At 46.8% G+C, this 13,054-nt stretch overlaps 2 protein-coding genes and 1 long non-coding RNA gene across 3 annotated transcripts in view; all 3 read left to right on the forward strand.

The window, feature by feature from the left end:
* The window catches only part of LOC126559895 (uncharacterized), a 258,820-nt gene that overhangs the window by 55,007 nt on the left and 190,759 nt on the right, over positions 1–13,054 (forward strand). The gene's annotated exons all lie outside the window — the stretch shown is intronic.
* LOC126557578 (organic cation transporter protein-like) lies at positions 4,744–6,884 on the forward strand. The gene is made up of 4 exons (XM_050213392.1): positions 4,744–5,039; positions 5,111–5,351; positions 5,427–6,333; positions 6,414–6,884. Exons 1-4 carry the CDS (start codon positions 4,861–4,863, stop codon positions 6,788–6,790), a joined length of 1,704 nt encoding a protein of 567 aa, XP_050069349.1. The 5' UTR covers positions 4,744–4,860; the 3' UTR covers positions 6,791–6,884.
* The window catches only part of LOC126559073 (ras-related protein Rab-8A), a 176,513-nt gene continuing 175,049 nt past the window's right edge, over positions 11,591–13,054 (forward strand). Inside the window, exon 1 of the mRNA XM_050215178.1 lies at positions 11,591–11,594. The gene's annotated coding sequence lies outside the window, so the exon portion shown is untranslated. The remainder of the gene's footprint in view (positions 11,595–13,054) is intronic.

Below are 13,054 nucleotides of genomic sequence, written 5' to 3' on the forward strand. Positions count from 1 at the left end.
GAACCCAAAAACCTCACGACACCATTCGTTACAATCAAGCGCACCAGAAAAACCTGGCTGCAAATCAGACCCAGCGAACGACCGATGTCCGCTTGCTGCACAGAATTACAAAAGCGAAAATGTTTTCGCTGTATTTCGTATCTTTCTTTAGCTCGTGTTAATTACGCAGTGTTTGTCCGAGCCCAATTTTACTATTTTTCGCGAACTTCTTGGATCGTTAAAGCCTCGAAGTAACAATTCTCATCCAAAGACATGATAACACGGTTACAACAATTTGATTGACGGCCATCTTTCTTGCCATTCTAATTGCTGTACCGTCAGCGTATGTGTGCCTAACGAGTCTAAATGTGACTGTAACTTCGCTCTACATGGAAATGAATTAAAAACCTCATCTCATATCTCAAAGGTTCCAAAAATGGAAACTTTTCCAACGCCGCTTGTTCCAGCTTGTAATAAAATCACCCCAATTAAAGTCTCCCATCGTGGCCCCCACGTGTGTAAGGGTTTGGTGCGCGTAAAGGATGGCGTTAATTGACATCCATTCGTGTTAATGAGTGTGCTGTCCCGCGTGCTAGTTTCGACGTTCAAAATCATTGCCTCATGGGGTGATGGACGGTGCGTGTACCGTGCAAGACGGAAAAGCGGATAACACACTACACGATCACGATGACGTTCGTTTGTGTTGTAATTTCCAGCTCGCGGAAGATGTAATTGTGTTCCACCGCACGGCAACACGATAATGTGTAACATTTCAAAAAATCTGCCATGTAAATTAAATGTACCACAAACTCTTCCCCATCGTCGATTCCCCCACCTGTCGGGTGATGCTCGTGTAGCTTGGGCCACTTACAACTTCAACGTTACGTTCGTAAATCCAAAACGACAACCCTTTTCATTGTGGGTAAGAAGAAGGAGGCCAAGACCGACTGTGGCGGGGAAAAAGTTCGCCCATCTCTCCGAAGAAACATGCCGAAATTGTAACGAGATAATGCTCTCTCTCTCCTCTAACAACAACTTTTTCTCCCGCGAGGAATAACCCAGACCGCAGTCGGGCCAATTCGCTTGGTGGATTTGCGCTCTAGCATCAAGAAAACCGCCGGAATGCTTCACTCGGCACCACAATCACCACTGCCATATTCACAGACCCGAAAGCCCTCTTATCGAGGCGTGGGTCCGGTTTTGCGTCAAAGTTTTACCTAAAATCTTCACCCTTTGCGCAACAGCCAACAGCCCTTCCCAGCGCAACAACGACATCATCTGGTGCAAGTTTTACAGCCCACAAAAAGGGACAGTGTTTGCCTTTGTCGTTTTCGTTCCCGGAAGGTACGCCATTTCACCTTCGCCTTTTATCACGATTATTTTCTCCGCTTTCTGCAACAATTATTCACACGCACAGTACCGAAAATGATTTTATTTATTTTCGTACACTCGTCGTCGGCGCTGAGATAGCGGGGATAGCTCTGGGATGTGAGAAAAAAAGTCTGTCCCAGACTGTCGCGTTTCTGCTTGGGATGAAGTTTTTCCTAACCTCTAATTGAAAGCACTCATCCAAGTGAGCTCCGGCGACGAATCGCACAAATGACGTTCGTCGAGGCTCAGAATAGCAACTTCCTAGCCTTCCGAGCAGAAGCAAAAAAATAAAAGGTAAACACAGAAGAAGGAAAATAATAATATTTACTGGCAGGCACTGGTTGTGTCTGGTCGCCCCAGGCAACCTGGCCAAGCAACAATGTTGTGTAGCAAAGTGTCTTGCTAAACGAACCAATATGGTGATCCTGATGAGGTGCAGAGAACAGAAGACGGTTTGTTGTACAATGGCACCTCCAGCGCTATCTTGCCCGTTCTTGGCAAACAACTCCCCAGCATGGACGAAGGACGAACCGATCGATCGATGGATGGAACACAAAAACACACCAAGAAAAAAAAACGCTCCATCCTCCGTTCCTTATAGATGGATCATGAAATCAGCGATTCGATGTTGTTACTACTACTCCCTGCCAAATGCCAACGGGACCGTTTCCCAGGCCAGCAACATCAAGGACGCTCGTAATCAGGCGCGTTTGTATGGTTTCATGTATTTTTTCTCACTTTTGCATTTGCATAATGATTATTTTACACTTCGATCGTGACAAGGTTCTGGCTGGCGACGCCCGTTCCACACGACACCCTTCTTGACTAAGGCTAGCGTCACCACCGTCATTTTCAAAAGCAGCCGGTTTCTATAAAAAAAAAACAGGGTAAAAATAAATAAAAGAAAATGTTAAAGAAATGAACGTAACCAGCGTGTTACGGGAAGACACAAAGGAAAACGAAAAAAAGAATGCAAGAACAAGGACAAAACAAGAAAGTAATTTTGTTCCACGAGCGCGAGAACCGCAGAAAACAGGTTGTTCAACAGTTTCCACAGGTTGTTGTTGTTTTTTCAACGGGGCGCACCGAAGTCAGCGAAGGATGCCGATTCCGATTCCGATTCCGATTCCGATTCGAGGACAAATTCAACAACACATAAAGAAACCCATTATCCCATCTCCGCCGTTCCACTCGCACGATCTGCGCTCAGTAATTGCTCGTCGTCGGTTGTGTTTGGCGTAATGGCATCCGCCGCACCTTGGTGCCCCGTTGCACAATGGCGGAATGGGTTGTGGGTGATGCGTACTTTTAAATTATGCGCCCGATACGCATGAAAAGTCACGTCGGCGGTGTGAAGTAATTGAACAATTCGATTAAGTGCTTGCACGTGTGCCCGCGTGTGTGTGTTCTGTGCCAACATAATGTCCATCGTTGGAGTTTATGGAAAGTGGAAAGAAAGCTTATTCACATTCGACAGCCGAAAACTGGGCATTCTTTTTTTTTCACGCCCCACCACAGGTGTAAGGACACTTAATGTTGCCAACAGCTGGCAGTAGCAGGCAACGTGCGTGAGTGCCCTTCAAAAACAGACAATTGCCCAAGATCGTGCAATTTCGCTCGCAGCTCACAACGTTCAATTACGCGCCTTTTTTTTTTTTGGCACGACACCGGGAACAATCGATCGATTGCTTGCCGAAACACGTCGCCTTGGCTGGACATAAATTCACACTTCTATTTGAAGAGGAGCGGTTTCCACCCACCGCCCAGTGTATGTGTGTGTGTGTGTCCCCATGTCCATGTGTCAAACGGTGGCGAATTTATCTGACATCTGAGTTGGCCGACGAATGGCACGAATGGTTAAGGGGTTTTCCGAACCCGATCGAAAGAAAACATGAAATGTCACCATCGGCCGGCTCGTTCGGTGGTTTTTCTCTCCAATGTATGCGACCGTATGTGACGGAAAAGTGGAAAATCGTGCCTGGTTTACCTAATGTCACTCGAACCCGAATATCGGCGCCGGCTTTTGCAAGGAAACCTCAATGTCGGAATAGAAAAGGTTCTGGTGAGAGAAGAAAGCAAAAAAAAAGAATTCTTCTCATCTCGCCGGTTATACTGGTAGGCCGGCGACAACGAACAAAAGCATGATAAAGGAAAAACCCCTTCCCGTGCACTACATGACAAGACCGAGTTCCGAGGCTTTCAAACGGCCCCGAGTGAATTCTTTCTCAGGCTACTTTTTTTTGTGTAAGGCTGAGTGTATTGGTTGGGTTGGGTGTCACGTGCTGGACACGAAGGAGAAAGAGAAAGTACCCAACGGACCGATGTGATTCTAAATGCGCTCCGGGACTTTTCCCGGTACGATATGGCCGCCACATTCCCTCCGGGTAGGTAGAATGATTTATTTCTTGTGGTCGAAGGTTAGTTCGATGGTTTCCATCGATAGCAGGATCGAAATAAGAAGACTTCCATTGAAGAAACGAAGAAAAGGCTTTTGGGACGAAGAATTATGTACGCAGGCCGGATAGCGTCCGTTCCATTCTGAAGAAGGTCATAAAAAGGCTCTTGGCGAAGGCACCGAAACACTTCATTGAGGAAACGCTTTCCGTTCGATACGCAGTCAAGCGTTGCTTTTATGAGCGCTTACGATTGTTTAGTGCACCAGTCCTCCTCACACACTGCTACACGGGAGAGATGTAAAGAAACAACACTCTATGTACACAATTGTTGAAAAGGCCGTCAGCATAAGTGTCGCTTGTCAAATCTTCGTAATCAAGTTCATAAAACGAAATCAACCTGACGATATGGAAGGAAGTTTGGAGGGTGAAAGATATCTCATCGTATCAACATCAGCACCACCGCCACAACCACTCGATTCTCAATAACTTCCTACCAATGGATTCCGTTCTCAATTTCACGCAAGTCACGGGGAAGGTCAGACACACGGATCTCGCACTTGCCAACTGTTTGAATGAGCGCTGTTGACAGTGCGAAGATAAACTTATCTGTCGACCGATGGCGCGCAAAGTTTGCCCGCTCAAAATACATTGTGTCCACGCAATATAGGGAATTCCTCGCCTGTCTTAAGAACCTGCGAATGAGACTAACATTAACTGTCTCTGCTTCCCTATCCGAGTATTATGATAGCTAAACGGCAAACAGTCCGTGTCTTCGTCTGTGTGTGTGTGTGTGTGTGTGGCTTGGTGCAGATTGAGCAGTGCTCAGCATCGCTTAGGCCGTACTGTGTGTGGTGCGTCGGCGCGCAGCTGGCAATGACGGCCATAATAACAACAGCTGATAAGTCGACGACACCGGAATTAAAGTGACGCGGCCATGAGAGACAGAGAGAACGAGTGAGCTAACCCTCGCGTTTGCCGGTGTGTGTACCAGGCATCGTACGAGGCAAAGATTTATCAGGTGTTTCTCGGTTAGTTTGCACGCGGCTGCGTATCTGCTGTGGCGCTCGATTGCGATTAGTGCTAGTCTGCGGCAGAACGACCGACTGACCGCAAGATGTCAAAGTCAACCGAGTCGGCGGCAGCGGATCGGGTCGAGCTGGACGATTTGCTCGAGGAAGTCGGACACTTTGGACCGTTTCAGCTGTGGCAGTGCTCGCTACTACTACTACCCGTCATATTTACCGCGTTTTCCAACCTCTGTTATGTGTTTACCGCTGGTGACCTTCACTATCGGTAAGAGTCGGTGCGTGCTATCGGCGAACGAGATACCACGTGTAGTTTCAACTTCCATCTTCAATCCGCAGTTGTCTTGTTCCGGAGTGTGAAACGGCGTCCGGAAGCACACCGTACAGTCCGGAATGGTTGAGAGCCGCGGTACCATTTGGTGGCAAACCGGAGCATCCAGCGAAATGTGACCGATATCAGGTGATACCGGCGAGTGCCGATGAGTTCGTATGTGATGAAAGCCGGTTCAACCGAAGCGCCATCGAACGGTGCACAGAGTTCGTGTACGCCGATCCCACCGAAAGGACTATCTTGAACGATGTGAGCAGCCAACTACAAACGTTCGGATTCGACACTCGGATAAAATTATTCCCTCTTTATGTTATTCAATTCTAGTTCCACCTAACGTGCGAAGAGAACCTTTGGAAGGTGACACTCGTCGGCACGGTCCACAGTATTGGTCAGTTTGTATCGCTCGCCCTGTCCGGTATCATATCTGATCGGTTTGGGCGTCGCTGGACGCTGCTGCTGTGTGTTGGAGTTGGTGCGGTTCTCGCGATCATTCGCTCGTTTGCCGGCAACTACCCCACCTTCATAACACTCGAGCTCGTCGAGGCCATGTTTGGTTCAACGAGCTACACTACCGCATTCATCCTCAGCCTCGAGCTAGTCGAACCGAGGTTGCGTGTCATCGTGAAGAGCGTCATCCTGGTAGCGTACGCTCTGGCCGAAGCTGTACTCGGATTGCTGGCGATGACGTTCCGCGACTGGCGTACCCTCACGATCGTACTCTTCGTGCCCGGAGTGCTATCGATTCCGCTGCTTTACACCACCGTCGAGAGCGTTCGATGGCTGCTCACCAAGGATCGACAGTCGGACGTGGTGAACATCCTGCAGCGGGTTGCCAAAGCCAACGGTCGGCCACCCCTGCCCAACAGCACTCTGGACGAGTTTTACCTGCAGCAAAAGGCAAAGCTCGAAGCGGAACAGAGTGAAGGAGGTGGTAAAAAATCATTTTTCCAACTAGTCCGCGAAACCTGCAAGCACCGGCGTTTGCTGCTGCGTATCGCCAACTGTGCGTTCTGCTGGTTCACCAACGCGATGGTGTATTACGGCCTGACGCTCAACTCGGTCACACTGGCCGGGGATAAGTATAGTAATTTTATCTTCATCACGCTCGCCGAGATACCACCCTCGCTCGCTATCAATTTCATACTGAATCGATTCGGCCGCCGGAAAACGCAATGCGGCTCGTTGATACTGTCCGGCGTGTTTTGCCTACTGGCGCTGACAGCACTCAAAGGTAGGTCGGGGCTTCGATTGGAACCTTCCCATCCCCAATGCACTCGTACACTCACCGATGCGTGCGTTTCCGATTTCCAGACATCACCTGGCTGAATGTGAGCCTGTTTTTAATGAGCAAAATGGCCATCTCGCTCTCCTTCTCCACGCTCTACATCTACACGGCCGAAATCTTCCCGACCAACCTGCGCCAGAGCTTCATTTCATTCTGCTCGATGGTGGGCCGGTTCGGGTCGATGCTTGCTCCACAGATGCCACTGCTTCAGGCGCTTTGGGCCCCACTGCCGATGGTACTGTTCGGCACGGTGGCCGTACTGTCGGGCGTTTTGATACTGGAGTTTCCCGAAACGACCGGAGTCACACTGCCTAATACGCTTGAGGAGGCCATCGAGCTTCACAGTCGGCGCAAGCGGTCATCCGAGGAGGCCGAAAAGGGATCGTATTCTAGTCCTGGATAAGTGGACTTTCGCCGTCAGCCGTTGAAACTCACCTGAAATATATTAAACAATTGTTTGTTAGGAAACGTGTATTAGATAGCATAACTATTCTTAAATTTTAGACGTAACCGGAGTACGAAAAGAAAATCAAACATCTCAAGCAGAAAACAAACACAGATACAACACACTACAAGAAACAATCTTGATTTTTTCTTTGTTTGTCACAAACACAATCACATCTCCTTCTTCACATCTAAGCCCCAAAGGAAAAAAAAAAAACTTTGGTCTGGAAATTGCCTAGTTGGAAAGCAAACAAATCAACAACAACCAGCTCTTCTTCTCATGCCGTTTTGATGTGGGATAGTTTTTGTTTTGCACGAAATTCCTCTCGATGCCACGCCGGCTTTTCTTCTTCAGATCAGTTCCTCTTTTACCCCAATTACCACAACTTTGCTTGTGTTGCGCTTTTTATTTTCTCAGCTTCGATCGGATCGACTCCCGCAGGGGAATTTGGGGCGAAATGCTGAACGAACATTTGGTTCATCACTTCTGCTCGGGTTCGGGGATCAGTCCCAGATCTCCACTTTGGTTCTTTCATCGAGTTGAAAAATGAAATTATTTCCCGAGGGTAGAGAAATGTAGAGAAAAAAAAACCCAGCAGTCAGGTTGAAAACTAAAGTCAAGCCTACTCCAGAAAGCCCACAAACAGTTGTCTCTGTCGCCAAGGCATTCACTCGACTGCAACTGCTAACATCGAGGGAGAGGATACGAGAGAGCGAGAGCTTAAAGCCTCTCTTTTGTAGCGTGTGAACGAAGTACATACGGAGGCGAATGAGACGTTGACAGAAGCTGGAAAATATCCGATTTGATGGAAAGAGTTGGAAATAAGAAAAAAAATATTAAAGTAGGAACCGAATGGAGTATGAAGCTGCCAAAGACACCCGCTGTACTGTACTACTGCTCATCTTGTTGCCTCGAAGGGGTTTGGAAACTGTTGCAAATGGCTTTGCAACCATCAGCAGAATCAAACCAAACCACACAAACATAATAAAGAAGAAAAAACAGACGAACTGCTTCGCATTTTTCTCCCTCTATTTCCCATTTCCCATTTTCCAATTCTCTAATCTCTGACTGTCGATGAACGCTCTGGCGAGTGAAAAAGGATTTCAGTTCAGCACTCTACCACACAGGCACACACTTTCTTTCACCCTCACTTCTGACAAAGCCCAGAAGCAGACAAGCCCAGCCCAATGTGAAGAAATAATTCTAAAGCAAAGATGGCACTGCACCCTGCGGTACAGCAGGACAACCAGGGGTGGCGAACGGACGAAAAAACTGATTTATTGCCTCGGGGGCTTAAGAGACCATTCGGCTTAACGGTTTAAACACGATGGCTTTTGAAACGTTCAAGACGCCGCTTAGTAGTCACATGCTTGGACGAGGAGAAGAAAACACACAAACAGGACCGAAATTAGAAGGATGGGACATTAAAAACGAATGCCTTATGGCAAGAGCCCGAACAAAACACACCACCACCAGCAATCCCACAGTTTGTCACAGGATTATTAGTTTCATTTTATCGTTTTCTTAAACTGCTCGTAAACTGCTTATCGCAGTTTGCTGGAGTTGGCTGAATCAGGCCTCAATCAGATGCTTTTAAGTAGGTTTCAAAAAGGGATATTTATTTACCATTTTATCTTCCAGCTAGCATCGCTAAAAGCATTTTTCAAACATCAATTTCATAATTGTATTGATTTTATAATTACCTCGCTTGTAAAGGCAGCTTTTGGGGAAAAGTTTATCAATTTCAATTAATTAATTCCATTCTCGCATGAAATGCATGTTTAAATACAACTCGTTTCCCCAACAGCAATAGTACCCGGAAATGGGCCATCGTTAGAGCAGTTTTGCGATAAGAATAACCAACAGTAACTGTACACAGAAATATGAGGAAAAAAAAACACACAAAAACACGAGCAAACAGTAGCCAAACATTAAAAATACCGAAGGAAAGAATATAAGTGTACTGGCAGAAAATGGTAACAAAACAAAAAATCTTCTCCAGTCCATTCGCTACACGAGGCCCTGCGCCATCATAATACCTGCACGCCGATTTGTGCAACAACTGGCCGAGGGTACGAGAAGCAAGGCTTCATATCCTGTCAGGAACACAATGAACGCAGCCTTCCCCCATTGAATTGGGTCGAGTTTCGTTCGGAGTGGCCGGCTTTTGCTTTTATTTGACAAACATTTGTGCACCGGAACAGCGGCAAAATGAAAACTTCATGCCACGGGCAGCAAACGATGCTGCTGCTCAACATTCCAACTCTTGGCTCACACACACACACACACACATCACGTCGAACTCATCAGTTTCCGCCTGTCAGTGGCACTCGGAATTTGGGCGCTGTGTTCCGAATCGATTCTTAGCCAGCCAGCCAGCCAGCCAGCTAGCGAACCGAATAAATATGGCAAAGCTACCAATTTTACGGTAAGTAAAAACAATGCGCGCACGATTTCTGACCACGGACATTGCGTTTGACCCTGATGCTGCGGATGGTGGTGATGGTCATCAACAATCCTTGTTGGCCCGATGGTACATATCCGGCGTGTGAAAAAGCCCCCCCCCACCCAACAATAACAATAACAAAGGGCTTGAGAGACCGAAAACTGTTCTTGCTGCCGAAGTTGGGAAGCTCTGCCGCAATTTCGCTTCCAAACAAAATAATCAGATATTTCACGGCAAAGGCATTTTTGCAGAAAAGCAGCCGAACCGACGAGAAAGAGAGATTGCCTGGATGCAAACAGACACGCACACATACACACACACATACACATCATCCATTTCATGAAAGCGGGCAACGCTGAATGATGGCCATCATCGGTTGTACATTTTCCTGGCTGCGAATGTTTAGATAAGCGTCCCGCACTAGCGGTCCTACACTCCCGATGAGGTCACACGGTGTGTACATGCATGTTTTCCAGCGAAAGGTGTCTTTTTTAGCTCGACCAGTACACGAACACGAGCGTACACGGTCATGGCCGGAAATTGAAGGTATTGCTTTTTGCCTGTACTAAAAGCACGCGCACCGAAGACCGTTTCTGGCGAAAAGAATTGGGGAGAACGAGGACGGGCCTTTTCCGGCCCGGTTTTTTGTTATTAATGATCTTCTTCCTTCCCCTGTGCTGGAGGAGCATCTGTTGTTGCCACTGTTGTTTTGCTGGAAGGCGTGCACCTGCTGTGCTCGCCAACTCTCACGCTCGCAAACCATTTTGACCAGTCCTACTCATCAACATTCGAGGATTTCGGGTGAATTATTTGATTAAGATATTCGGCCGAGCCCAATGCGTCGCGCAAGAGGGAGGCCCCAGCAAAGTACGGATCAGAAACTTTTGCGAAACCCAAAAACAACACCCACGTGAGGTCAAACATCATCCAGTAATAAAAAAAAGGCCCAAAACTGGACTTGTTCGTCTGAAACCATTGACGATTGGGTCGTGGGAAATGAAGCGATCCGGGATGTTTTTTTGTTGTCTCCCCTTCGGTTGGTCCTTTTTTAACTACCTCGCATATACCATTAAGGTGAGCAACCTTGGTCCCACAATTGAGTCCGCTGGTCAGGATTTGTAGTTTTCCTTTTATCGCCGCAAACAACCCATGGATGACTTTAGGAGAGGGGTCGATTTTTTTCCTTGTAAAGTGTATCACCATAAATGTCATCCACCAGCGTGATCCTGCGGGATTATGGAGGCTTGTTATTAAATTTTCATACCGACATTTTGTGTGTAAATGTCAAACGTTTGCCTTGAGGACATGTGTCTCTATCTTTTTCCAATCATGGGCTCCAGCGCACCCTACATTTCCCGTGGTGATTATCCACACGAGCACAAGAGAAAGGTATAATCATCAGCATCCAACTCCCTCTTTTGTAGCATTTTCTAAATACATCCTAAATAAAGTGTTTGTGGAGCACTGAAACACTGTCTGCATTGACTGCTCTTTTGCGAAGGTGTGGCTTACTGTGGCATTAAGTATATACTCGATGGACGTGATTCCAGTTCTGCCCGAACAGCTGGATGTGCTGTCAGTTACAGTCAATGGTCTCCGGGTACGGATTTGTACCCGGCTAACCCCTTTTGTGCTATTTCGAGAGCAATTCCAAGTTCCGGCTTTGCTTGCTTGGAACAAAAGTTAGCCACCCACGGCGAGATCCAGCTTCTTTCTTTCTGCGTTCGTTGTTTACCGCCCGTGGCGATACTTCCCATCGACAGACCGACAGTGCCCTTTAGACACACCGCAGCAATAATGGAACGATGATTAAAATAAGAACGTATAATAACAATAGTAATGAAATTATTAAACGCCCAACCTCCGGGGTCGTCTAAGTGAGCGATCTTGTTTCACCACCACTACCGCCAAGCCTTGACCGTCACTAGTTTGTTAGCGTACTCAAAAGCCTCTTTAACAGTATCTCGCCACAGAGATGGATGCTTGCTTTGCTACAAAGCCCTTCGAGTTTGTTGTTCTTGCGTTAAAATCCATACCATCCAAGCCTTTTGTCTATTCTCCATCGTTCTCCAAAGAGTGACCTTCAATCAGTAGGAAAGGTTCGTGCCGCCGTGCTATGGTTGTGAGAAAATGACTGAACCGGACGGATAGATAGATGTTGGTTTGCCGGAGCCGCAGCAGGGATTAGGCTGTTTACCGAAAGTCACGAAGCACGCCTGACCCTCCGGGCAGGGAGAAAGCCGGCGAAAAGCTTTGAGGATAACCTTAGTTAATCAACCAAACAATGAAATTAGTTTTTGATACGACCAAAAAAGCGAGAAGTTATTATAACCGAGACCTTTTGAAGTGGCTTTCCATCGGCGTGTAGGCTAGACCAGATGGGTAAACCGACTAAGCACGCACTTCTACTTGCAAAGAGGATTTTCGGTAATAAAAGCGTTTAATGTTACGTGTTGCTGTTGTTTAGTGGATTTTTTTTTATTAATCATAGATATTTCAACCAGCTTTAAGAAGATGTTGAACATTTTGCACATAAAATCTAACTTCATTATACTACAACGCATGATAAGATCAGTCCTCTTCCAACCAACACAATCATAAACTCATCTAATATGATGATGTTAATGAGAACATCCACAAAAAAGGATATGATTTATTTGCGTGTGCGTGTATGTGGCTTACCGGTGGAAAATGGCCACGGTTCGCTTGAGAACGTTCGTCGGTGTGAAACGGCCTGAATATATCATCGTTCCATTTCCAAATGGCTTGTGCGTTGATCGAAGATTAATCGACCACCGAGTTCAGCTGACCGACAACACCATAAACAACCGGCCCAGACCCAACCCAAGCAGACATAAAAACAATGGCCAACTACAAGGAAATTATCGTCCAAACGCACGGACGCTCCCGGTTCTAAGGGTGGTGAAATTTCTCCCTCAAGTCCTGCAGTCATCCCGGCGTTCAGGTGAATTTATTGCCTTTCCAGGCACGCCGACACGGTGGCATATTAATGCTCACATAGGCCTCGCTCTGACCTGATCGTTAAAATATGGAACTCATCCGTTTTGGGGCACGGGTTTGGTTCGGTTTATGCCGACACATACACGCACACGCGCATCCCGGTTCAAGTGGTTTCTTAGGCCTCTAACAACTTCAGCCCAAGAACGGACTTCATCGTTATGCAGAGAACGGAAAACAGTTACGCCAAAATGGGCATCATGATTTATGTGCGCTTCCGCTCGCCTACGGGTCCACGGCTCATGATGTTTCAAATTTTCCACGTGGTCGAATGTGCACGTCCTGCTATGATGCGGAAAGGTATTTGTTTATTTTTTTACACACAACAATCCGTTTATCAAACTCGAGGTTTCGAGAATGAACAAAAAAATCACGTTTTAGGTTTTTGAAAATATTTTACAAACAAAATGACACAGTCGGCAAACATCGTCCCGATCGAAATGGAATGGTGGTGCAAGTGGAGCGTTTTCATTTTTTGTCCTTCAGCTCGTTGTACCCATTCCCGTGTAGTTTGTTTAGTTCAGTGTAATATAATCTGTCCAAACATTGATTCTAATTTCATTCCCAATCATACACAACTACCACGAGAAAACCACAAGCCATGGAGAGCAGTGAGCTTTCACAGCCGCACACTTCTATGCTGCATTTGAGGCCAAAATATTCCGATTCTGAGGCTAGGAAACGAATAAATAAACCGCAACTGTCAGTTCTGATCAGGCCTCGCTGGGGTTTGCATTTATTTATAGGCCTGCTGTTTA

Source organism: Anopheles maculipalpis, chromosome 2RL (genome assembly GCF_943734695.1).
Source record: "Anopheles maculipalpis chromosome 2RL, idAnoMacuDA_375_x, whole genome shotgun sequence".
NCBI classification, from domain to species: Eukaryota; Metazoa; Arthropoda; class Insecta; order Diptera; family Culicidae; genus Anopheles; species Anopheles maculipalpis.

Excerpts from the sequence above, each read along its gene's own strand:
- LOC126557578 (XM_050213392.1), top strand. The coding sequence starts at position 4,861 with ATGTCAAAGTCAACCGAGTCGGCGGCAGCGGATCGGGTCGAGCTGGAC. Across the intron at positions 5,040-5,110 it reads GCTGGTGACCTTCACTATCG|TTGTCTTGTTCCGGAGTGTG; the intron begins GTAAGAGTCGGT and ends TTCAATCCGCAG. Across the intron at positions 6,334-6,413 it reads GGCGCTGACAGCACTCAAAG|ACATCACCTGGCTGAATGTG; the intron begins GTAGGTCGGGGC and ends TCCGATTTCCAG.